Source organism: Natator depressus, chromosome 19 (genome assembly GCF_965152275.1).
Source record: "Natator depressus isolate rNatDep1 chromosome 19, rNatDep2.hap1, whole genome shotgun sequence".
NCBI classification, from domain to species: Eukaryota; Metazoa; Chordata; order Testudines; family Cheloniidae; genus Natator; species Natator depressus.
In genome coordinates this window covers 6399604-6425556 of record NC_134252.1, presented here as the reverse complement: position 1 = coordinate 6425556, position 25953 = coordinate 6399604, and the positions used below count along the sequence as shown (strand labels likewise).

The window sequence follows — 25953 nt, the reverse complement described above, 5'->3', positions numbered from 1 at the left end:
AAAAAAATAAGTGACTATTGTAGCATTTTTTAAAATAAAACTTTAGAGCAGGGGCGGGCAAACTTTTTGGCCTGAGGGCCGCATTGGGTTTCGGAAATTGTATGGAGGGCCGGTTAGGGGAGTGTTGTGCCTCCCCAAACAGCCAGGCGTGGCCCAGCCCCTGCCCCCTAACTGCCCCTCCCCCCTGCTTCTCACCCCCTGATGCTCCCCCCAGGACTCCTGCCCTATCCACACACCACACCCTCCCCCACTCCCTGTTCCCTGACTGTCTCCTGCTGCCCCATCCAACCCCCCCCTCTCCTTCCTGACTGCCCCCCGGGACCCCTGCCCCCATTCAACCCCCCTGTTCCCCACCCTCTGACCACCCCGATCCCTACCATACTCCTGACCACCAACCTGAACTCCCCTGCCCTCTATCCAACCCCCCGGCCCCTTACTGCGCTTCCTGGAGCACCGGTGACTGGCGGAGCTATAGCCGTGCCGCCCGGCTGGAGCCAGCCACCCACCGCGCAGCACAGAGCACTGGGTGAGGCCGGGCTCTGCAGCTGCGCTGCCTCAGGAGCTCGCAGCCGCGCCACCCAGAGCATTGCACCGGTGGCAGAGTGAGCTGAGGCTGGGTGGAAGGGGGAACAGCAGGGGAGGGGCTGGGGGCTAGCCTCCCAGGCCAGGAGCTCAGGCCGGGCAGGAGGGTCCCACAGGCTGGATGTCGCCCGCAGGCCGTAGTTTGCCCACCTCTGCTTTAGAAGCTAATATAGGGATCTTTTTCCATCTGTTTGTTTTTCACCATAACTCTTGCAAATTGTACAGTATTTTTGCATGTAATTTAGCTAATAAAGATGGCTTTTTAAGTCATATCAAGTGATATGAGGCTATTATAAGGGTGTCTAAATAGCAAAAGTAATCATGTCAGTGCAAGGCCTACTTGAGTTTGTAACAGACCAGTCACAGCTCACTGTAGTACTGAGGTGTTGGATGCCTTCTTGCCCCAGTCACATAATACTTAATGAAATTATCCATAAGAAGACAACCTAGTTGCAGTGTTTTGGTAGCCATTCACTTTCCTTTTCCCTCTTTCTGAAGAACAGAAACTGAGAATCCAAGTTACCTCAGAATTGTTCATTTTGTGGCATTCATTGAGGTTGAAGCTAGGTTATATTTTCATTCTGATCAATCATAACGGCCAGTCAGTGCTCCCAGGATTAAGTGCCTGTTGATGTCTTGACTGGCAAAGTGAAAGACGTTTACATTTACTGTCTGAATTTAGGGGCTTTTTAATCTGGCCTGATGGATAATAGAGTTTTCCTTAACTCCTTAAAAAAAAGTTACTTCACTGATATAAATTGTTCCCTTACCTTATGGTATTTAACAGTTTGGGGGCAAATGTGCATATAGACAACCAAATAGTCTTTAGATACTTATTTAACTTGGCATACGGTATAGTTTCTCAAAATATTCATATATTTAACACGTAGCATTTCACATCTGTAAATAATTCTTCAGACATTAAATACAAATCTTCACATCGGGGTAATCAACAGACGGCCCATGGTCCAAATCTGGACCGCCAGAGGCTTTTCAGTGGATTGTGGGATGTGACGGAATTTGGGGCTTTAGCACCGGGGGGTGGTGTGGTGGTGGTGGTGTGCTTCTGGAGAGACCTGTCCCCCACACCGCTCCCCAGATATCCTGACCTGAGGCGGGGGGGGGGAGAGGAAGGGGGGAAGAAACCTGACCCCCACTTGGTTCCCCTGGGGGGAAGGAGGAAAGGAAGAGTCCTTTCCCCACATGGTTCCCCAGAGATCCCGATCTGGGACAAGGGGGGTAGAAGCAGAGAGATTTTCCCTTGCTGTGTCTCTGCAGAGACACTGACCCAGGAGAGGGGAGCAAAGAGACCTGCCCCTCCATGGTTCCCCAGAGACCCTAACTTGATAGATGTGTACATCATACACCCACCTCTTCCTAGATCTATCCATAACCACTTTGTCTCCCTTTGCAGGGCAAACGTCTCTAGCTCTGCCGCTTTGCACCACTCCTACCTGCAAGTTTTCATCTAAAGGCATGACCTAGAGCAGGAATAGTCAATAGGCAGACTGCAGGCCAAATTCTGACCGTCAGATGCTTTTGAATGGCCCCTGAAATCTTTTTACTAACTTATTATCATTATTGTTGAGTTTTTATGATTTTTCTCTGCAGTCTGGACCTTGACTATACCTTGAACAAGAAATCTGAACCTTGACACACTCAAAATTGATTTACCCCTGCTTTCCATCTTCAAATCATTCTTCAGATATTAACTAAATAAACAGTTACTGCCCCCATGGGAGTATTATAGGATTATTAGCCCCATTTTACAGATGACGAATTGAGATGCCAAAAATAAGGCCTGGTCTATGCTTAAAAATTAGGTCGATATAGTTACAGTGCTCAGGTGTGAAAAATCCATCTGTGTAGACAGATCTAGGTTGATGGAAGAATTCTTCTGTTAGCCTAGCTGCTGCTGCTTGGAGAGGTGGATTATCTATAGCAATGAGCAAACCCCTTCCGTCGCTGTGGGAAGCATCTATGCTATGGTGCTGTAACAGCACTGCTACAGTACTGGACCTGTGCTGCTGAAGCACCTGTAGTGTAGACATGGTCTAAATGACTTGCCGGAGGCCACCCAGTGAGCTGTTGTAGAGCCGTTACTAGGACTCTGAGTTTCTGACTCTCAGTCCCACACTTGATTCACGAGAACATACTGTCTCCTTTGTATACTGTAATAAAGACATCCAACTTTGTGGATGTTTCTCTTATCCTGGGAAAAGAAACTTGGGTAGAGTGTAACTCTTTGATTTGCTGTTGAATGGGAGAATTGTAACCTCAGTGACCATGTGTTGCTGCAACTACAAGTATAGTTGAATAGAGTTGGAGGAGGCTCCTTCCTTTCAGAGAATCGTGTGCTTGAAGAATGTCAGAATGGGTAGTTTTAGAACAATAAAAGAAAATGTTCTCTCCACCAGAGACTGTTGTGTTTCCATAGTGCTGTCAGGATGCTAGGGACTCTCCTCTCATGTATTGCATGATCACTAAACTGCTGAACTGTCCCATCTGTTTAAACAGCTTTATCAAGTCCTCAAGAGTAAGGAAGTTAACTTTTTATAATTTTCCTTTTTGATATAACTATTCTTTCTTTAGGCCACTGTCTAAAAAGTGTCAATTGGCTCTCAGTATATGCTTAAATGGAATACACTGTTTCTGCCTGAAAGAGGACCACATTGCTCTTGCTCAAGAGTTTACAGGTGCTGAACACATGCATATGCCATGATTTTGGTAATTTTTTTTTACTAAGTACATCAGAGCTGTAGCAGACTGGGAGACATCACAACTAATCTGTTTGCTTTGAATTCTTGAAATGTGTACAAGATAAAGTTGTGACCAGTTCTCATGAATTGACAGGTGCAAGGACTTAACTGTGATGTATTAGATGGAACTCTTCCTTCTGGGGAGAGAATTTATAATGTAATCCTGTAATTATTAAACTGATAAATATTCCAACGTTCATTCTAGAAATCTGAATTTCATTCACTTAGAATAAAAACTGTGTTAGGGTTGGGTAAGGTGACTAAAAGCATCCTTGTTCTTGCCTGTGGCATCCTAATTAAAAATGTATTTTTTTTGGCTTTGAAAGCAACTCTTTAAGGAAATAATTGCTGTTCTGCAGTTGATTTTTGACTTGGTGTCAGAGAAAGGGTAATTGATTGTATGGGCCATTTTGATGTTTTAGTTCAAGTGTCAGGCTAGTGACTTTAAATTGCAGTTTTGCATTTCTTTTATATTCCGCCATGGGTTAAGGCTGCTACTTTAAAAAAGTAGTTGCTGTCACATATTTCTGTAGCTTTAAGGGCTCTTATTTTTATGTATCTTTTTTCCCCTTTAGCTTAAAGGTTTCTTTTATCTGAAATTATTCATAGTGGATAAGACCATGCTGGTGAGGTTTGCCTTGCTCCCACTAGATAAAGCTGAGTTCCTTGTCTAGGGTGAAAACTTGGTGCTCTTTTCTCCTTTGTACAAAGATTCGTTAATGAAGTTTATTATTCAGAACTTCTTTTCTGTCATTTTTACATGAGGAATGTGTTACTGACTTCCTTTTTGTGTGCTGGACAACTTGGCAAAATCTTGGACTGTCATGGTGATATCAGAGGAAGCCCAAAACCTGAGGAGTAACTGTAGGCAGAAATCTGAGCTGGGACAGTCATCACACTCCTCCAAAGATCTTGTTAAAATCCTCCAGGAAAGGAAGCATCAACCTGACTTTTCTCTGCTTAAAAACAAGCAGGAAAAAAGACACTGTAGTGCTCAATGGAGCAGTGAAAGGCATACTTCCTGCTTTTGCTTAGCATTTCACCCTTGAGTGTGCCCATCTAGTTTGCTTCCAGCAGTGGGGTGGATCTGTGACTATATACTTCATGGCAGAATTAAACTTGTTACGTCTTATTGGTGTAGTATAAAACATCTTTCATGTGACTTTTATGTGGCAGGAGTGGATGGTACATCCCTCATTACTGCAAACTTGGATAAGGTTGACAGTGACTTAAGTTCTTACCATTAAATGTTTGGTTGCCTTTGAAATGAGCTTGTGGTTTCAGACTAGTTCCTACTGGATTATGTCCCATCCCCGGCCTGGCTCCTCACCCCTCTGCATTTCAGTCAGATCTATGCTAGAAACTTTTGCTGGTTTTATCCATGTTGGTTACAGGTGTGAGTTTTTAACAACATTTCTGTACTGACAAAATCCCTAATGCGGATGGAGATTATACTGGCACAAAAGTGCTTTTGCTGGTATTTTATTTTGCCATGGAAACTAACAAGCTCTGCCAGCAAAACCACTCTTTCTGATGCCTGGCACCACAGTAGTTCTGGCTGGGAGGAGCAGCAATTGCAGGGAAATCTGCTCAGCCCTTGCAGCCATGGACTGGAGCATGCATGCTCAGTGCAGTCTTCAGTGAATTTAGGTACCAAACTCTAAAGTCTCTGCTGAGTGTATGAACTGAGAATTTTCATAGTTGTATAACTTGGCGTAATTTTGGCAAATTTTCACCGGGATGGCAAAAAGCATCTTCGTTACATGAAGGCAACCTCCTTGCCAAATGTCAAGACCCTGCTCCAAAGTATGAGGTGCAAGAGCTTCTCATCAAAATGGCTGTACAGTTTTTCTAACATGAACAAAACATATTTTCCCCTAATCTCTTTCTCAGTAATGACTGAATCATTTTATCTGAAACTTCCCTTGTGCCCACCGCTCTCCACCCCCCCCCCCCCCCCAAAAAAAAAAACAGCCTGAGGCAGGCAGGCAGCCAGCATGGAAAATTTCAGCCCGAATAGTTGAAGTGTGGCAAAGTTATAAGCAACTGAAAGCAGGGTCTTAGAAGTACTGAGCAATCTTAATGGTGGCACTACCAGCACAGCCTATAATAATTCCATACTGGGCTGGTCCACTCTGAAAACTTACATTGCCATAGCTACGTCTCTCAGGAAAAATCCACACCCCTGAGAGATGTAGTTAAGCCGGCTAACACCCGGTGTAGACAGTGCAAGGTCAAAGGAAGAAATCTTCATCTACCTAGATACTGCCTCTCAATGAGGTGGATTAACTTCAGTGATGGGAGAACCCCTTCTGTCACTGTAGTGACTGTCTATACAGAAGCACTCAGGATTTGACTTAAATCATGATTTATATCATGATTTAAATCACTAGTCAGGAAGACTCAATTTAATCATGGTTTTCTACATAAAAATGCATTCTTGTTGGTTGTTATAACCTTAATAAATATTCTTCACAACTCAGAGATAGATGTAGGTTTCATTTTTAGAAGGTACACACTATACATTTTAAAACAGTGATTTATTTTGAAAACTTTTCAGATTAGTTTTACAGCTATATCAGAAAATGAATGATTGTTTGGTTATTTCATTTACCAAAGGTAATTGAAGCAGATATTTATGAAGTCACTGGGAGGTGAACTATCTCCAATTCAACAGGTTAATCATTAGTATTTGGAGGATTTTCTTGCCATGCTGTATTAGGAGGAGAACATCACCAGACAGACATTTAAATTATTTTATTTAACTAAAACAACAACGTTAAGTTTTCTGGATTTTTTTCTTCAACAGCAAACATCTAATATTTTAACACGACAAGCATATGTCCCTCGCTTCTCACATTTATCTCCAGACTTCTTCTCCTTGTCCAGAACTATTCCACCCCCAACAATCTTCTATTCATTGAACTTTTTGAAACTTTTCACTTTTAGAGAGGTAAGGGATTGACTCTGTGTACACAAATTTGCAGAGGGACAGTAGGGTTGAGGTCTGTTATTTCTCACCTCTATTTAATTATTTATTTAAAATATTTTTGCTGTTAACAAGCATGTTACCTCTGGAGAGACAAATCCACAGTTTGAGAACCGCAAAATTAAGCATCTCTGATGGTATCTTCTAGACTGTGCACTGAGTCCCATTGGGTAGATAGAAAGATTCACCTAAATAATCTATACAGAAGCCTGTGGAACCCCATAAGATTGGGTCCCTAATCCATGAACTATTGGAACTCATTTACAAAACTTTTCTTAAACATTACATGAATGTATTGTCTCATACTATAGAATTAGAATTTATAATCCCTATTCCATGATGAGATATCTTTGAGCTATAGTGTATCTTAATTAAAACTATCTTTAGGTTTTTTCCTCAAAGCATTTTATCAAAAAAATCTGATTTAAATAAAAGCCTTTTTTTTTAAAAAAAAAAATCATTGATTTTTATCCACCCTGGAAGCACTACAATGGCGCAGTTGCAGTGCTGCAGCTGTGCTGCTGTAGCAGTTTAAGTGTAGACATAGCCTCAGCTGATGAACGTCCTAACTTTGGTAAAATCAGCATTTATCCAAAGTAGAATTAGAATTTTGCTGTATTCCATTATGTTGTGTGTTCTGAATACTGCTTTACAAAATGTTAGCAGTGCAGTTGTTCTGCTTCCTCCTTGTCCTATTCATATTTACTTGAGGGAAGTGATGATCTGATTAGTGAAACTCTGTTATCTGGCCATTTTGTGTGGAAACTGAACTTCCATAAATAGCTTATGAAAGGTAGGCTAATTTACAGATTAAGAACATAAGAATGACCATACTAGGTCAGACCAATGGTCCATCTAGCCTAGTATTCTGTCTTCCAACAGAGGCCAGTGCCAGATGCTTCAGTGGGAATGAACAGAACAAGGCAATTATTTAGTGATTCATCTTCTGTCATCTAGTCCCAGCTTCATGCAGTCAGAGGTTTAGAGACACCCAGAGCATGGGGTTGCATCCTGGACCCTCTTGGCTAGTAGCCATTGATGGACCTGTCTTCCATGAACTTAGTCTAGTTCCATACAGATTGTTTGGCTGTGGAGAATGTCTGCTGCTTTCTATGTAAATGTTTAATTATGAGCTATCTGAGTGTATGATGATGGTATTTCACCTTTAGTTCTGGTATTCAGTATTACTTGGCTTTTTGATTAACTGAGATTTTGTAGAATATTTGTCATCCACATGCCAAAAGATAGAACATAATACAGGAATGCTTCTTGGTACTACAATAAAAGATGTGGTTCAGTGTACATCAAAGTACTTTCAAAAGCAGGCTTGTTTGTTTAACGCTTCATACTTTAATTATGTTGAGGCTTCTGGGTGCACTGTATTCAATAGCACTGTACAATCAGAAGGAACAATCCCTTTTAAATATGACATTTTTCTTCTTCTTAGGTTTTCTGTTGGAATATACGTCACACATTTATGGCGATTCTGAGCATCAGGGCAGATTTCTGCCAGGCCCAGCACAGCACCCTGGCTGACAAGTGAGCGTGTCCTACGTACCATAATTACTTTGCCTTGAAGACTCCAGACACAGCAGTCACCTTCAAATATATGGGATATCTTCTGCATATTGGAAGCATATTCCTTTTACTGACTCAAGCAAAACTAAGCATCAAGAAAACAAAGTGGAGAGAAGATCTGCCCTTATTTTTTTTGCCTCACCAGTGCCTAAATGTAGTACAGGCTGCCTAGTCTTGCATGTAGTCAGAATTTTTGGAGTCTGAAGGATACCACCTGCAGTTATTGAGGCCTAAATTGAATTCAAGTGGATTCTAAAGCAAACCTGGTTTTCTTGAAGTAAAAAATCTTAAAGAACAAACAGGTCAATAAAGATAGTTCTGATCAAGCCCAGGCATTTTAGTGGTCTTTTTAATGTTTTCTGCTGTGAAACATTTCAAGGGTTATTGATATTTTTTTTTGCCCCCACATATATTTTTTTTGTTTGCCATTATGAACCGTCCAGCCCCGGTGGAGATTACTTATGAGAGTATGCGTTTTCTGATCACTCACAACCCAACCAATGCAACCCTCAACAAGTTCACAGAGGTAAGGTAGCCAGATACAGTAGTATGTTTTTTCCCCCATTCCTTGTGTTTTGAAATTTCTAAAGCAGCACTAGATCCACATCTTCCAGATCCACCATGGGTGATGCCATCAGAAATACCCTTTATACTTTATATAATTTAAAAAAAAAAGCTTTAATGATCAGATACTTTGTTTCATTAAACTGTTTAAAGTTCTCCTGACTCTGTAAGAAGGAAGCCTTTGGTGATTTCCTTTCTTGAAAGTCCTACATCTTTTGACTGAGAGGCTGGATGGGACTCCTTTTGGAGCCCATAAAGGTGACTCCTCTTAGGCTCAGCCTACAATCAAAAGTTAGGTTGACCCAGCTACAAGGATCAGACGGTGTGAAAAATCTATGGCCTGACTAACACAGTTAAACCAACCTAACTTCTCAAGTAGACAGCACGAGGTTGACAGAAGAATTCTTCTGTTGACCGAACCACTGCCTCTCGGGAAGGTCGATTATCTATGCTTATGGGAAAACTCCTTCCGTTGGCATAGATAGTGTCTATGCAGAAATACTATAACGGCGCAGCAGCAGTAGACAAGCCGTAATACTCTGCCATCCGAATAACTTGCTGGGTGATTTAGCATGTTGTCTTTACTATTGAGTGAGACTACCCTTTGTTGTTTGATGTAATAAAACATACTAACCCCAGAGAGCCATGGCTCATCTTCTGGCTTTTGAATAAGGATCTCTAGTGGTTGATTAATCTGTCTTTGGCCTTTTGACTAAGATCGAGTGTGATAAACCCACTTCCTTCCCTGACAAACCAAGGGACGCACCCCACCCATGTACTTAAGCACTACACCAGTACTGACTTGGACTCTAAATATGCTCCATGGGTGGCGTACCCGAGCCCATTTATCCACTGACCTTTTTAAAAAACTCCCGCACCCCAATCTGGGTCTATGTACTCTGTATGCATCTCATGAACCTTGTAACTGATACTTGTAATCCCTCATATCCCAAGCCTGACCCCAGATGTACAGTACCTTCCTTCGTAATTTGTGTAAATTTGACTTTAAACATTAACTTTTAATAACATTTTTATAGAAGTCAGACTTTAATTTAAAAAAAAAAAAAAAAAGAGATCCTCAAACTCCGCTTCTAATCTCAGAATAGTTAACTATTTCTGGTAATGGAATTAGTAGTGATGACGTTTTTAAACTACGTCTTTAGCCTCAACTGAGATGAATGGAGTCGCCTCCTCTGTACATTGGGTCATATCCAAATTACTGTAATTGAAACTATAAAGGCTTAAACACTTTTTAAAACTGAAGCTTAAATTTTGCAGAAATAGATGGCATCACCAGAGAAGTACTGGTACAGCATACCACTAGATCCCATCTTGTTGCAAACCGTGGCGCATCTTCTCATAAGTCCTTTAGGAAGACTAGATCATGCCCTTGCAGGGGGAAGATTTGATCTAATAGATCTCTTCCATTCTGGTAAGATCTTGTGATCTGACACTGAGTTTTCATATCGCCACGATTCCACCTTTCAGGAAGATGTTCTTTTTGTCAGCAATCCGCTCAAACACTAATAGTTAGTTTGGACTGAAACCCTGTTTTTTTTTTTTTTTTCCCATTGATGTGATGTTTTCATTTTATTGTTATGGATTATATTTCTAATACCTTATCCAGGGGCCTAGAGCCTGGGATGGACAGTGCATGTGGGGTATTAAAGTGTAAAAATAAATTTTGAAGAGCCATTCCCAGTATAGGCCCAGGAGGAAATGCTGTCTGATCTTTCAAAATGAACTGGGGCAGCTTTAGTTTGATCTGATTATTTATCTAGCACGATGTGCTACTTATAGTGCATTACAAGGAAGCTAGAATACGGTTCTGTGTGTTCTGTTCCTCTCTGTTTCAAAATGTCTCAGCATTGCCTGAGGCAGACAGATCCATGCTTCTATTTAAAGAGAGAAAGAATCTGCATGCAGGGTATAAGTAGCTATTTTAATTTTGCTGTTACATATGCATACCTATAAGGCAGTTTTCCTACTCTGGCCTCCCGCCCTAGGTGAGACTGACATAGAGGTATTTCCTATTCCTCTTCTCCTCCTGGCCTTTTAACCCTCATCGTAATGTCGGTCAAGACCACATCCTTTCAGCTTAGAACTGGATGAGACTCTTGGAGCTATCCTTGCTCCTCAGTTATCTAGTCTCCTCCATGGAACTGTAGAGCAATGTACACTGTCATTGATTCAGCATAGCATGTTTATTTGGCTTTGTTAAAGTTGAGAAAATGCTCTAATTCCCCATTCTGGGAGTATGCTTCATGTGTTTGCTTTCCTTCTTGTTCTTAAAGGAGCTTAAGAAGTATGGAGTGACAACCTTGGTGCGAGTTTGTGATGCCACGTATGATAAAGCTCCTGTTGAAAAAGAAGGAATCCAAGTTCTAGTGAGTCTCTTTTAAAATTCTTTCTGAACTGAAAAATCATTAAATATGAATCAGATGTTCCAGCACTGTTTGGCATTCATGCTTCTGCCTGATAATGACCCAGGACTGTGTGACTACTATAACATTTGAGAGCTCACTTTGATATGCTTGTTCAGTAAAGTGCTTGTAACTTTGTGAAATACATCTGAGATATTTTTGATTATTACTACAATCAGGAGTTCTAGTTAGAATAGAAACTCTTATTCATGGAGGTCTGGGTGCCTCAGGAGATATTTTGCTGTTCATCTCTTGGTCACTGATTTGAATGTGGATTAGGTTAGTATGGACAGAGTTAATGGTGTATTATCTGTTCAGCCTACGTGATTTGATTTGGTAGTCTCAATCCTGGACCTAGAACCAGTGACAATTTCATAACTGGCTTTGCTGTTGGCAGCTACGGAATGAAGAATGACTTCTCTACTAAAGGTGGTATCTTTAAAACATGGGTAAGATGCATTGATGGGGTATTTGTTCTGCTTAAACTGAACTTCCATTTCTAGTGATAATCTGACATTTCACAGGTACTAACTTGACTTTAAAAATATCGTTGTTGCTTAACTGGCATTCACTTAATTTATTACTTTTGAAATTTTTAACACACAGGCTGAAAACGGCCATAATTTTACATAGCAGTTATATTTGACACATGGCTGTATTGTATATGTTGTAGACCAGCTCTAGCATAAAACGCCAGTAATGTGAGAGGTCCAACTGGCTATAGAAGTCAGTGGGCTCAGCTATAAGTGCAGTGTAGCTATTGGCTTCTTCCCTTCTTCAGGAGGTATAATTCTGTAACTGTGCTGTTTACGGTTAGATTTGCACAGTGAAATATGGTATTGCTTGGTGTCTCTAGGTTGATTTTTTTGTTAGCGGTGTGAAGGCATTAGGGATGAAGGCAGATATGAAAATGCATTACCTCAAAAGTTAACAGCTATCGTATGTCAGATGTGACTTTTCAATATAATAAAAAGGCTGAAGTGACTCCTCAGTCTCTCCGCTGGGATCTCAGAAGCGGCACCCCGCCTAACAGTTAGTTGTAGGTAGTCAGTCTTCTATTGCCTCTCATTTTTGTGGCTAGAGACCATGGACAATTTGGAGGAAAATCCACACAACTCTGTGGAACTTGTATTTGTGGGATACATTCTGTTCTGCGTGATCCTACTCTTAAACTTATATATGACTTCAAAAGAAAAGCCTCAGAGTTATTTAAAATGGGTACTGCCATGCTCTGATTTCAGCACTAGGTTGTAGGGAGCCTCTCGCCTCACTGCGGCATTGAAGTTTCTCTGCTGGATGATCCTCCCCACTCCAGCACAGCCGTTAACCATAGTGTTTCCAGAGTATCATCAAAGCAAATGAATTATAGCAGTCAGTTTGCTCTGCTGGGAAAGCAAACTGGCCAGGAACAGCACAGGAAAGTTACAGTGTATTTAAAAAAAAACAAAAAAAAACCAGCACAGGCTCATGAGCAATCCTACTTCTACCAGAGGTGCAGTTTCTTTCGTTCTACCTCCACATTTCTGTTTGAAATGCATATGTGTAGCTGTCATAAAATTCCATAGGAGTGTGATGGTGTTTTGGTCAAAATGACTTGTTTACAGGTGAGGTGCATGCACGATGCTGACTGGAAAATGGGCCAATGTCAATTATGGTGCAGAAGGGCCAGTTTACTTCCGCGATGATGACCGAATATCTATTTAGGAACTCATATTGTCCTCAACACCATGATATTTGAGTGCCTTACAAATTCTAAATTATATACACAGGATCCTGTATGTTTGCCACATTTGTCCTTGATAACTAGCCTTCCTCTGCATTCAGTATGTAACTGCTCCTAGTATGCTCTTGTTGCAGGAGAGCAAAACAGCAGAGGTAACAAGTCCTGTAGACATCAGACAAGGATAACAGAAAATAGGAGGTGACAGAGAAGATTTGCTGCTAATGTCATACTTGAGCCAGATGATTCCAGCCATGATAGTGTCTTCATTACTTAATACATCACAGTGGTATTTTGGCATTTAAGAGTGGCTCTGAATATTCAGCAGCACGACCCACAACCACTTGTCCCTCTTGAAACCAGCTCTGTCAAAACAGTCTGCTGTCACCATTCAGAAATGGTGTTATATTACCAGCTGGCTGAGAAAATGACACATACCACTATTTAAAGCTAACGTTTGTTTACAAAAATAACAAAGATTAAAACTACAGCATGTGTTTATTTAAAACTGTTGAGGTCAAAAGCCTTATGAAACTCCTGAAACAGAGTATTTTAGTAAAGCTTGAGTTCTTTCCATGATATAAGGTAATATACTAGTAAGACAGACAAAGACGGTGGAATGTGGCAGCTAGTGAGCCTGCTTTGACAGATGGCATAGTGAGAAAGCAGGGAGTTGGAGAATTAGATGTAGCCTGTTTGAACTATTAGTGTTGGTAAACAAGTGTATGCAATAAAGAGATGAAACTAGGGAAATAGGAGGCTGGAATGGATAATAGTATCTTTGGGATTAATGTACCAGATGACCAGAGGAAAGCTAATGTGATGCCAATTTTTAAAAAGGGCTCCAGAGGCAATCCCGGCAATTGCAGACCGGTAAGCCTAACTTCAATACCAGGCAAATTGTTGAAACTATAGTAAAGAACAGAAGTATCAGACACATAGATGAACGTGATTGTTGGGGAAGAAGTCAGCATGGTTTTTGTAAAGGGAAATCACACCTGACCAATCTACTAGAATTCTTTGAAGGGGTCAACAAGTATGTGGACAAGGATGATCCAGTGGATATAGTGTACTTAGATTTTCAGAAAGCCTTTGACAAGGTCCCTCACCAAAGGCACCTAAGCAAAGTAAGTTGTCATGGGATAAGAGGACAGGTCCTCTCCTGCATCAGGAGCTGGTTAAAAGATAGGAAACAAAGGGTAGGAATGAATGGTCAGTTTTCAGAATGGAGAGAGGTAAATAGTGGTGTCCCCCAAGGGTTGTACTGGGACCAGTACTGTTCAACATATTCATAAATGATCTGGAAAAAGAGGTAAACAGTGAGGTGGCAAAATTTACAAAACTACTCAAGGTAGTTGAGTCCAAAGCAGACTGCGAAGAGTTACAAAGGAATCTCACAAACCTGGGTGCCTGGGCAAGAAAATGGCAGATGAAATTCAATGTTGATAAATGCAAAGTAATGCACATTAGAAAACATAATCCCAACTATACATGTAAAGTGATGAGGTCTAAATTAGCTGTTACCGCTCAAGAAAGAGATCTTGGAGTCATGGTGGATAGTTCTCTGAAACCATCCAGTCAATGTGCAGCGGAGGTCAAAAAAGCTAACATGTTGGGAATCCTTAGGAAAGGGATAGATAAGTTAGAAATTATCATATTACCTCTGTGTAAATCCATGATACGCTCACATCTTGAATACTGCTTGCCGATCAGATTGCGCCATCTCGAAAAAGATATATTGGAATTAGAAAAGGTACAGAAAAGGGCAACAAAAATGATAAGGGGTCTGGAACGGCTTTCATATGAGGAGAGATTAAGAATACTGGGACTTTTCGGCTTGGAAAAGAGACTAAGGGGGATATGATAGAGGTCTATAAAATCATGACTGGTGTAGAGAAAGCAAATAAAGAAATGTTATTTACTCCTCATAACACAAGAACTAGGTGTCACCAAATGAAATTAATAGCTAACAGGTTTAAAATAATCAAAAGGAAGTATTTCTTCACATAATGCACAGTCAACTTGTGGAACTCTTTGCCGGAGGGTGTTGTGAAGGCCAAGACTAGAACAGGGTTAAATTAAGAACTAGATAAGTTCATGGAGGATTGGTCCATCAATGGCTATTAGCCAGGATGGGCAGGGATGCAAAATCATGCTCTGAAGTGTACCTAGCCTCAGTTTGCCAGAAGCTGGGAATGGGCAACGGGATGGATCACTGGATGATTCCCTGTTCTGTTCATTCCCTCTGGGGCACCTGACATTGGCCACAGTCAGAAGACAGGTTACTGGGATGAATGGACCATTGGTCTGTCCCAGTATGGCCATTCTTAAGTTCTTATGTCAGTTCTTTAAACTATAAGTTAATGTGGTTTTAAATGGTTATGTGTAAGTAACATGAGAGAAATCCAAAGCAAGGACATCAAGAGTTAAGGCTGAATTCCGTTCTTTGAAACATTCCAGTTCACCAGGGAGAATCAAGTAATGGGTCATTCTTTTCTATGGAACTCTGTGAAATTTGTCATTGACTAACTACTGTGAGAACAACATTGGTCCTAAATGATTATGGATACCAATTTGTGTGTTTGGATTAAATATTGAATGTGGAGTATAAACTCCTACAAAAGTTAATTTGAAAAGGAGCTGAGTGCACTAAATACCTCATATGGTCAGGCCCTGCATCCATATTCTGGATTAATCACCTGCAGAATTATTTGGGAGAAATGAGGCTTTCAGTTTCAGTAGCTCTAACAATGGCAGATTTGTACCCTTGCAATTTCTCAACTACTAATATTTAAAGGTTGTTCTTGTGTTGAGGTCTTCTCAACTAAAGATGTTAAGCCTTGAAAAATGTGGACAATAGAAATACTGACAGGTTTCAGAGTAGCAGCCGCGATAGTCTGTATCTGCAAAAAGAACAGGAGTACTTGTGGCACCTTAGAGACGAACCAATTTATTTGAGCATAAGCTTTCGTGGGCTAAAACCCACTTCATTGGATGCATGAAATACTGACAATCTTAATTATAGCCGTGTTAGTCTGTACTTGCAAAAAGAAAAGGAGTACTTGTGGCACCTTAGAGACGAGCCAATTTATTTGAGCATAAGCTTTCGTGAGCTACAGCTCACTTCATCGGAGCTGTAGCTCACGAAAGCTTATGCTCAAATAAATTGGTTAGTCTCTAAGGTGCCACAAGTACTCCTTTTTTAATTATAGTGGTGTTGGATGGCTATTCCTGGAACTGATAAGCAGATGACAGCTCCTACTCTGATGGTGTGCCATCCTGTCTAATGGGCTACCCAGGAAGTGTCACGGTGCTAGTTATAATTACATTTCAAAATTAAGAGCCCAGTAGCGTTGTGCTTCTCCAGAGTTTCTGCATGTCTTTTCCAGGCTTCTGAGGGAGGAGAGTATGAAGTCAGGATCCTCAAGGTACTGCATGATAGCCATAGTTCTCCTAGCCAAGGGCTAGAAGAAGGCTCCTTTCACTCTAGTTTCTGAGAAGAGAATAAAACCTGGGCCCACCTTTGTCTTGAAATGTAATTTCAAGACAGACAGACAGACACACACAACTCTATAAACAGAAAGCATAGATGCCAAAAGTGAATTATCTAGTGAAAAAGATTTGGAAATAATCTCACATAAAATTCTGACTTATAGCCATGCTCATATTATGCAGTATGATTCAGACAGTTCTTTACGTTCTTGACAATCTTTCATAAGGAGGAAAAAAAAATCATAGATGCTAATCAGTTATTCACTTTTCCATTTATTTTTAAGCACTATATTTTGCATATGAGTAAGAGGCATGTGTTTGTAATTGTGGCTAATACCTAGGGTAGGTATGAATGCCTCTTCCTAATCAGATGCCATGTATTGCAGTTGGACAAGCTGATCCAGTGGAATAGTTGTGCAGCAACTTTTCAGACTCTTCCATGCAGAGTATACGGTACAAATAGTATTTTGAAGTGGTGTACTGTTAGGCAAAAGTCTACACAGTTCTCTTCATCCTCCTTTAAGTATTAAATTGAATTACAGTTTATTTAAATTTGTTTAATTACAAAATTTCAGTGATATTTCAAAGACAGTTGTTTAGTTTTTCCACAAAGTCCATTCTACAACTGAGTCGTCAGTCAGCAATTTCCACTAGACCAAATTAGCTGATTTTTAGTGAATTAGCTTTTAATTTAAAATGTTTAAGGATATTTAAATTTTGTTGAGTATTGTATTATGGTATAATTGAATCTGTATCTGGAATACTAGGAAATTACATGTTTAATAACAACCGTGTAGCATTTGGATGTTGACTGAATAAAAGCCTGTGCCACCCCCTGCTCCTCTCCCGCTAGCCCTGCTGTTCATTGTGGATTGCATTCTCTGTCAATGTGTAATCCCTGCACAAAAATTATAGCTAATCTTTTCTTCCCCTGAAGGACTGGCCATTTGATGATGGAGCGCCACCCCCAAATCAAATAGTTGATGACTGGCTAAACCTGTTGAAAACCAAATTTCGTGAAGAGCCTGGATGCTGTGTTGCTGTGCATTGTGTTGCAGGATTGGGAAGGTAAGTGTTTTGGTTTTGTAAGGGATTCACTTTAGCATATACATAAACTAGTTGAAGATTTCATTCTGGAAGATAGCTGCATTCATTCAGTTACAAAAAACCAAGCAAACTATGTTTAAGTAACATCAGCAACTTCATACCATCATAATCAAGGAAGCTTACTACAATTTTAAAATGGTAGGTGACACGGCAACTGTATCTCAAAGCTCTTGTTTCATTTTGGATTGTTTATTCACAGTAGCTGATCTGACAGATCATAATGTGTCAGAAGAATTAGAGAATCTACTCAGTGGAAAATGCAGTGCATCTCTCTGCTAAAAATCTCTTGTGCTTTTTGACAAACCTAATGTATATATGCATTATAAGCCAGATACATTGTTTGCTCTGGGCCTAAGCTACAAGGTTCTGAATGCCTTCTATTCCATTGACTTCAGTGGGAGTTTGAGAGTCTATAAGCACTTTATATGGTTGGATTCTTTTTTGTTGCCTTCCAACTAGTCAAAGCCATTGAATAATGTTACAAAATATTGGCATGCAACATTTCACTGAAAAGGTAACTTTTTTTTTAATATATTAATGCTTGGAAGTCCCAAACTAGTTTTTAAGCTCTTATAGTTTTGAGGTTGAGACATTTAAAAGCAGGCCAGAGCAATTTTTGTCACTTATAAACACCTGAAAAGAAAGGTTCACATGGAAGTACTGAGGGCATTTCCTGCAGCAGTGTGAATGCTGGAATAATAATACATTGATACACAGCAGGTTAAACAGCCTGTTTGGTGGTTAGGGGACCCAGTGAATGGTAATTTGCCCCATCAGCCCTAAACTGCCGTTCCTCAAATTGGTAAATCAGGATATTGGTTCTATGGCTCTTTGCAATCCCTTAATTCTTGGCTGTATCACCTACCCCCAATATACAATTCATACATCTATTTCCACAGGAGCTACAGATTTCATATTCATCCTAAGGCTAGGACAGGTATTGTTTGAGATTGCAGTGTTGTTTTGTTACTGGAAGCTAAGCAAATTGTCGTGTGTGCCACTTCCCTCTCTATTTTCCTATCTCCCATTACTCTACTCCCCACACAGACAGCATCACCTTCCCTCCCAGCGTGGGAAGGGAGTGCACCAAGATTGTGCCTGATTTGTGGATTTCTATAGCTTCTAATTACTAGGACAGCTGACAAGATTATTAATGACCTCTTCCAAAATGTGTAAGCTCCAGTTTAATATCTAAAATAAACTTGTGGAAGGTGGTTTTGGACAGATTGGACTATCATTTAAAATTAGTCTTTTGAATCATTTAATCAGATTTCATAAGGTAATCAGGGGTCAGGCTAGTTCAGTACTTGCATGAGGAAACTCTGAGATGCAGCAGAATATAACTGATTCAGTGGGTGTCACTTCTGTATTAGTACTGGCTACCATCCCAGCATAATGCTAGGGGAACTGTTCTGTAGGAGTTTCCATTTTTTGATAAAGACCCAAAACCAAGGTCCATTGTGCCTGAGGTCCCCCTGGTACTTCCTGGTCGAGTATTAAATCCAGGTATCTTCCTGGTCATAATCCAATTTTAGTAATCCTATACTGTCTCCTAAATTTCCTCCTCTGTTTTCAACCTAATATGCTATTCACCACCTCCTCTAAACTGTTATACATTAGTGCTATGTGCTATTTAAAAGTTGATCTGTTTCCCCCAACGTGGCTGGATTTTAGTGGTGGGTAAAGAGAGATCTCTCTCGTATATGTGCTGATTTCTTTGTGGGTCCGAAATGCAATTTCCTTCTTCTCCAGGAAGGAGTCACTATGTTTGCGACTAAAAAGAAAATTCATTTCTTCAGATAATTGGGAAAGCTAAATAGAACATCCAGTCTCACAAATGTAAACAAATAAGTTCTGTAAACAAATCACTACTTGTCCTACATGCTGGGAACGAAGAGATAAATACTTGAGATGCTTCTGTGATTGGGGTGGGAGACTTATAAATTCTTAAATAGGTATAATGAAAACACAGAAAGGTGGGATAAAGAAAAATCAAGAAGAGTCATGTAAGTTGGGTTGGCTGGTCTTAACTTGGTTGTTAAATCCATTTCTTCCCCTAGGGGAGAGGTGAAATGCTGAAGCAGGGAAAAACCTGAGTAATGCAAAAACATGGCAATTAACATGATTTGCTACTCCGTTCTTTGTCTTGTTTCCGTGTGAGGATTTTTTTGGGAGGGGGAGAAGGGTGGAAGATGACCACAGATTGTAGCTCAATTAAATGATTTAAAGCCCTCCTGTTTCTTGCCCAGCATTAAGTCAAAGTGTGCTGACAGTTTGACATCTACTGTTATTACAGACATGAGTTGGTAGGTTTATTCATTAGGAATGACCTTTCTGGTTTTTCTCTTGGGTTCCTGTTTTTGTAGAAAGAAAAGGAAGAACTTCTCGTAAGTTTTGCTTAGGCCCTGGGAAGCACTGCATTTATGCTGCTTGGGAACTGAACCTCAAATGTTGTCTGTTCTACTACTTACGTTTTTAAAGTGCATTTAGTGTTTGTGGGGTTTCAGATTGACAGCAGCGAAAACTGAAGTTGCGTTTATCCAGGTGCTGCACAGCAGTGACGGAGCAAGCTGCCCTGCCAGAGTTGTTCAGTTTTGTTCCTGATTAACTGTAAGGGCAAGTAGTTCAGTTTACAACCTCTGTTCAATCCTTGACCTCTCCTCTGCCACCAAGGTGCAAGTGTAATTGTGTGCTGTTGCTAATATGAACAACTGAGCACTAGGGCGTGGACTCAGAGCATCATCTCCCTTCACATAGCACTCCTGAATCAGCCATCCACACATCCTTCCCACTCAGCTGGGTTGGTTTCAGAACAGTGACCTGCAGGTGAAAATCTTATTCCATTGCCCCTTAAGTCCCACAAATAACCTAGCAAAAGGAATAAGTGTCAATGTTGTCATTTCAAAAGCAGTGCATCTCTTTAGTCTGTATGGGATTAAAGCTGTGTTGTAACAAGAAGTTAAATGCACCAAAGATGAACCTCAAATTTATTTATGGCCAGCAGAGTACAAAATTATTTTATAGTAAAAAAGTAAAGAATAAAAATCCATTATTACTATTTCATGGCAGACACTGAAGGAGCTATTGATTTTGGTGCTGGAAGCAAAGCTGTGTGCTGAAGAGAATTTTACATTAGATGCTGCAGGCAAATGGCTTGCTGTAGGTAAAATATTTAAAGACAGGATACTTAAGCTGTTCGTTTATAGACTAATATGATCTATTTTGAGGGGTTCAATACATTGGTTCTCTAGACTGTTAACATAAATACTGATTTCTCTTTGTAGGGCCCCTGTCCTAGTTGCACTGGCTCTCATTGAATGTGGAATGAAGTATGAGGATGCAGTTCAGTTCATAAGGCAGTAAGTAACCAGCTCTCCAGCACGTTTCCCCTCTCCTGTGTCTGTCTGTGCAATTTTATCTTTGTGTTTTTAAGAGCAATGTGCACTTGTAGCAAGACTTCTTAAACTGCTGATAGTTTCCCAGTAGCTGTGTCCTGCCAGTTCTGGGCATAACTTTAATGCCAAGACTTACACCCTCCTGGGTGTGGAGACTGGGGGGCAGGGAAGAGCCAACCTTTTACATTTGCTTGTGAATTAAGGCACTGGTTTGTGACCCAATGCATTTGGAGTGAAAGTAAAATGCTAACAAAAGAACTTTAGTAAAATTCCTGCTTGAGGTGGACACTGACAAATTACTAAAGAATCAAAACCAAATGTAGCCTGGCCAAGTACCGTAGCAGCATGACGTTCTATAGCTCTTGGGCCAAGCAGCATGATCAATCTACAGCAGGAACCCTGATGGTCTCATGTGTGGAAGGGGCACAGTCTGCTTAGGAAATGTTGGCAGCCATCCAACATGGAAAAAAGGCAAAAGTGGTGCTTGAATGAGAGAGAGCACAAAGTTCTGGTGTTTTTTGTTGTAGCACCAGATCTTGAAATGAAGCCCACCAGGCAGGAAGATACTATACAACCATGTGCCAAAACCCTGCTTTGTGTTGCTATCGGAGCTCCAAGGTCTTCAACTGCCTCCCTAATCCATCTCACTGTCAAGAGGACTTTCTTGGTCCTCCTAAATTTCTTTCTTGATTTCCTCTCACTACTTCTAGCTTTACCTCTTTCTTATTAAGCTAAATTACCCTCTTTGTTAACTCCCTTCAAATATTTGTATTTAGTTGTCATGTCTTCACTTATCTAATACTACACATGCAGACATCACATTAATCTTCAAGGGGCGGGTGGAGTGTCCCTTATGTCATTCAGCACCACTTCTGCTTGTAGGAGAGGCAGTGGACTCCAGGGAAACTAAATCTCCCAACCCAAAGGCATGCTGTAGTCTGCTCAGTAAGATGAGGGAGGGAAGCATTTTATAATCTATAGATTTAACTAATTCAGCTCTACAGATCCCGAGTTTCATGTCCCAGTTAAGATCTCCTTTCCTAGAGGAGACAGTGGATAATGAAGTGAGCCAGGTGACAGTTCTGTGGGGCTGGAAAAACCTTGCAGCGAGCAGCTATCTTCTTTGAAATATACACAATAACTGAAGCCGTACTTTTGCAATTGATATGACGCCTTCATTCTGTTTATTTTAGGAAAAGGAGGGGAGCTTTCAATTCCAAACAGCTGCTTTACCTTGAGAAATACCGACCTAAGATGCGATTACGCTTCAAAGATACCAATGGTCACTGCTGTGTTCAGTAAAAGAAACCTTAAACGAAGGCTGAAGTTATCATGGCTGTTTTCTGGACTCTTGTCACCTGGAAATGTGAATCTGGAATCAAATTACGTCATCAAATTAGTGGTGGAGTCAGTGCTTCTCAGCCTCTGTCCTAATGGTGGTGATGATTTAAAAAAATAATAAAATTAAAAAAAGAAACATTTCAGTGAAGGATTGTTTTCTCCTCAAGCTGCAGTTTGAATATCTGCCAGGAGAAAATCAGTTTCTGAACCTTCTGTATTTTTAACTTTTTTTAAAAAAATAAAATAAAGTGAAGTTTATGTCTAAGGAAAACCAGCAGAGCATTGGGTTGTGCAGAAGCCATTTTCTTGGTTTGGGGACAGTGCTTCATAGTTAGGTCCTGGCATGTGGAATTTCCTTTGGGACGTCCTTTTTTTTTTTCTCCCCCTCCCCCCTTATTATTATTTTTTTTTAAATTGTGGTTTTTTCCCCTTTCCTTGCTGAGAGCTGGCAGACAGAAATAAGGAGGAGCCTTTGTTGCTGTAGGTGAGCAGTCTGACAGCCTTAAGTCCCACTGGGCACTTTTCGAGAAATATAGTGGTGGTTGTGTTCTGTGTCTATGTGGCATTTAGACTTTGCAAATGACAGGATGTTTTTGGTAGTTTTCTTTAACTGAAGACTCTCTTTTTCTAATTGGTGGAGGTAGTATTTTTACAAATAATGCTCTGTGTGCGTGTGTGGGCATGTGTGCGCGCGCTTGACTAAATCGTACTTCTCCAAAAAACTTGTCTGGGAAGTTAACTTTCTGCTATTTGGGTAGAAAAATTGTTTCTTGATGGAGGAAGATTCAGACATCCATAATCCAGAAGTGTCCTGGTTAACTAAAAGATTCCAGGCAGGGAGTTTTTAACTCCTCTGTCCTAAGAAACAGAAAGGCTGTTATGGTCATTGTCCAGATTATCTCTGCCTCTTTGAACATAATAAACCAGGACTTGAAGTGTCTCGTTGGTACTGCATGTGAGGCTCAGATAATATATATGCAGTTTGGTCTCTGAATAAATGCCTGGTTATGGGTATTTTCCCAGACTGGTCCTCATGTACAGTTCAGTTTAATTACTGATTGCCTTGTTCTTTTTTTCTTTACCAGGCTCTTTCTGAGAGAGAATCACTGGTTACACACCAACAATGCCTAATGTGCATACACTGTCAGCAGGCCGTAACTTACAGGGTGGGGGAAAATGCTGATTTTGGGGGGCAGGGGCTGGAATGTATTGTTTGAGGACCAGTGCAGTATTTTCTTTGCAGAGTCATTGCTGGGTTCAGTGCACTAATCAAGACTAGTCATTTGCACTGCCTCTGAGAGGTCGTTTCAGTAAAACTCGTTTTACCAAATGAATTGTAATGCCAGCTTAGTGTTCTGCCACATTAGCAATCTTGTGTGCTTTCAACTCAACATTGTGTTTGTAATAGTGGTCAGCCACTGAGGACTTTGAACACAGGTTTAGGATCGTCTTGTCTTGTGGTCTCTTGCTGTGCAGCACCAAAGGCTTTCATTTGTCTGTCCCAGCAGCAGTGCCAGCAAGTGCAGACTGGTACCCCCTCTTTACTAATACCTCAGATGCTGGTTATGTGAACTGCCTCTGTACAATATTGTCCTAGTCCAAAGTTTTTTTTAATTTGTAACCTAACAAAACTGCATAAACACTTTCAGAAAACACATAATGGATTTTAAAATTCTATTTCTAGAAGTGTGTTTAAGTTAAAACACAAAATGATGGTACTACTCAAACCTTCCCACTTAAGGACATGCCAAAAGATCCCACTGTAGGTTCACGGCTATAAAACACTGCACCCCCCCAAAGCTCAGATACTGTACCGTGACTTGAGCTGTATTAATGTAGTAACAAACTCCTTCCTGCCTTAAAATGTGTAACGTGCTCAATTTTTGTGTGTGTGTTGTAGATAAAGGGGGCGCACAAGAGTGCGTGATGCTAATTCCTACTTGTTAGGAAAATAATTGGTAATGTTTGATTCTGCGCAGGGGTACGTAAGGCTGGAAGCATCTAATATTGCCCCCCCCCCCCCGAATGACAAACCAACATTTTAATTATTCTCAGTTGGATTTTTGTTTCTGCAAAATTAAAATTTTTGATTTTGAACTGAATAAAGTATTGATAGCTGATATCGGTTTGACAAATGAGAGATGTCAGACTGGAGGGGAAAAGCGTTGTAGTCAGATTGAAAACCAAAGCCCAGATCCTTTAAAGAACAATAAAAAACCCTATTTACATGCTCTGTGTATAACTGCATTCCTCCTAGTTTTACTTTGATTTATAATATACTATATTAGCTTGTACTATGACCCTGCAACCTTAACTGAATTGAGAAAACATGATAAAGTCACATGGGTGCACAGACTCGTAGACATGAGGGGGAGCTCGATTGTGGCTGGGGTCCAACAGGCACAATAGCTGGTTCAGCACTTGGACATAGTGCAATAAAGTTCTTACTGTAAATGGCTCTTACCTCTGGTTCCCAATTAATTTACTCATTGCATAGATGTTAAATTTTGTTCTTTACCCTGGTTCCTAAATTGATTCAGACCAATCCGTCTACAGACACTCCTTCATAGATGGTCTGATGACCACAGTTCAGCAGCGAACAGCGTGAGCTTGCTTGTGACTCAGTGAGAATTTGGAGGCACAGTTCCATCCTGAAAAAGAGGATGAACTGCTGCAGACATCAGCTGTTTCTTTCCCCCAAATCACCTGGTTTAAAAAAAACAAAAACCATGAAATCTCTGTGCAGCCTTTCCAAGTGCTGTAAGAAGATTTGTTGCAAATCTCTTCTTGTCTCCTGAACAAGACTAGACAATGTGCCACTTGGCAGTGTGTGAATTAAAACACTGTCTGGGGCGACACGGGGGAATTTCTCGAGCCTTGGGTCCTAATTGGTTTCATTTCATTTGTAGTGGAGCTCCATAGAAGAGATGTACAATTGACTTATGTAACAAGAGTGCTATTTTCAAAGCTCCACAGATAGAAATTCGAGTCAGCTTTCCTTTGTTGCCATCAAAGCAGATGCATTACCCACAAATCAGTATTAGAGTTCTAATTTTTATCAGATTTTCTCACCAGTGCATTAATGCAAGCTTTCAGTCCCCAGTGGAGATCAGATAATAAACGACTCTAGCCATACTGGAAGCTGTGTCTGTGAAGGTTCATCTCCTCTTCCTGTGTGGATAAATGTCTTTTATATAATGGGTTTTAATGCAAAATCCTGTCACTTGTTTCTGAAGGACTCTACCTTTGGTTACCATGCATGAAAGAGGAGCACATCATTAACCAAAGCTTAATCAGCAGAAAAAGATAGATTTCATTGCAAATTAGTTATATGAACTTTATATATTTCCTCTTTGTGGCAGTATAAATTACCTGTTTCCTCTGTTTCTGGATATTTACACATCCATTTCTGAAAATGCAAACACTGATATTTTCTTTAGCTGGAGATTAACATTTAATTGATTGAGTATTTATACCATTCAAGGTAATGCACTTGGAATGGAGATGGTATGCAGTTTAAGGTCAGTTTGCATATGTAAATATTCTTAATTAAGGGGGAAGTATTTGAAATCCACCAATTTTATGAAAGTTCACTTTCTAATGCTTTTAGTCAAAGGATTTTATATTAGACTTACCATTAATACCTGCAACCCCAAGACTGAGCTCAGTAAGAACTTTATACATAGATATAGAGCTCGGCTAATCTGTTACTTACAAAATTTGAAGTAAAATGTTGAATGTAAGATTTTGTCAAACCTGTCAAAATGTATATGACCCTAGAAATAGGACTGATTTGCATATTATAGTCAACAGCAATGAGGTGCCAGCTGCACATAAAATATTTATGCTGAATAGTACACACTAAATATTGCCTGAATCATGGTCTTCATATCTAATATTTCTCTCTGTACACCTGAGTACACTAGTATCAGTATCGCTGCCACTGTAGAGCGGCATCTCCACTGGCAGAATTTAGGCTTCATTGTCTCATCCTTGGCTCTAT

The 25953-nt window shown here is 40.3% G+C and overlaps 1 protein-coding gene across 2 annotated transcripts in view; it reads left to right on the top strand.

Annotated features, from left to right (window-relative positions):
* PTP4A2 (protein tyrosine phosphatase 4A2) overlaps positions 1 to 25616 on the top strand; it is a 31106-nt gene extending 5490 nt beyond the window's left edge. The window contains exons 2-6 of one of the 2 annotated variants that reach the window (XM_074934679.1): positions 7778 to 8434; positions 10767 to 10859; positions 17045 to 17175; positions 20499 to 20573; positions 21803 to 25073. In XM_074934679.1, coding sequence (XP_074790780.1) covers positions 8339 to 8434; positions 10767 to 10859; positions 17045 to 17175; positions 20499 to 20573; positions 21803 to 21911 — 504 coding nt within the window. In that variant the 5' untranslated portion in view covers positions 7778 to 8338 and the 3' untranslated portion in view covers positions 21912 to 25073. Of the gene's footprint in view, positions 1 to 7777; positions 8435 to 10766; positions 10860 to 17044; positions 17176 to 20498; positions 20574 to 21802 lie in introns of both variants that reach the window. The other variant, XM_074934681.1, reaches the window with a different exon arrangement.
* Positions 25617 to 25953: the final 337 nt, after the last annotated feature.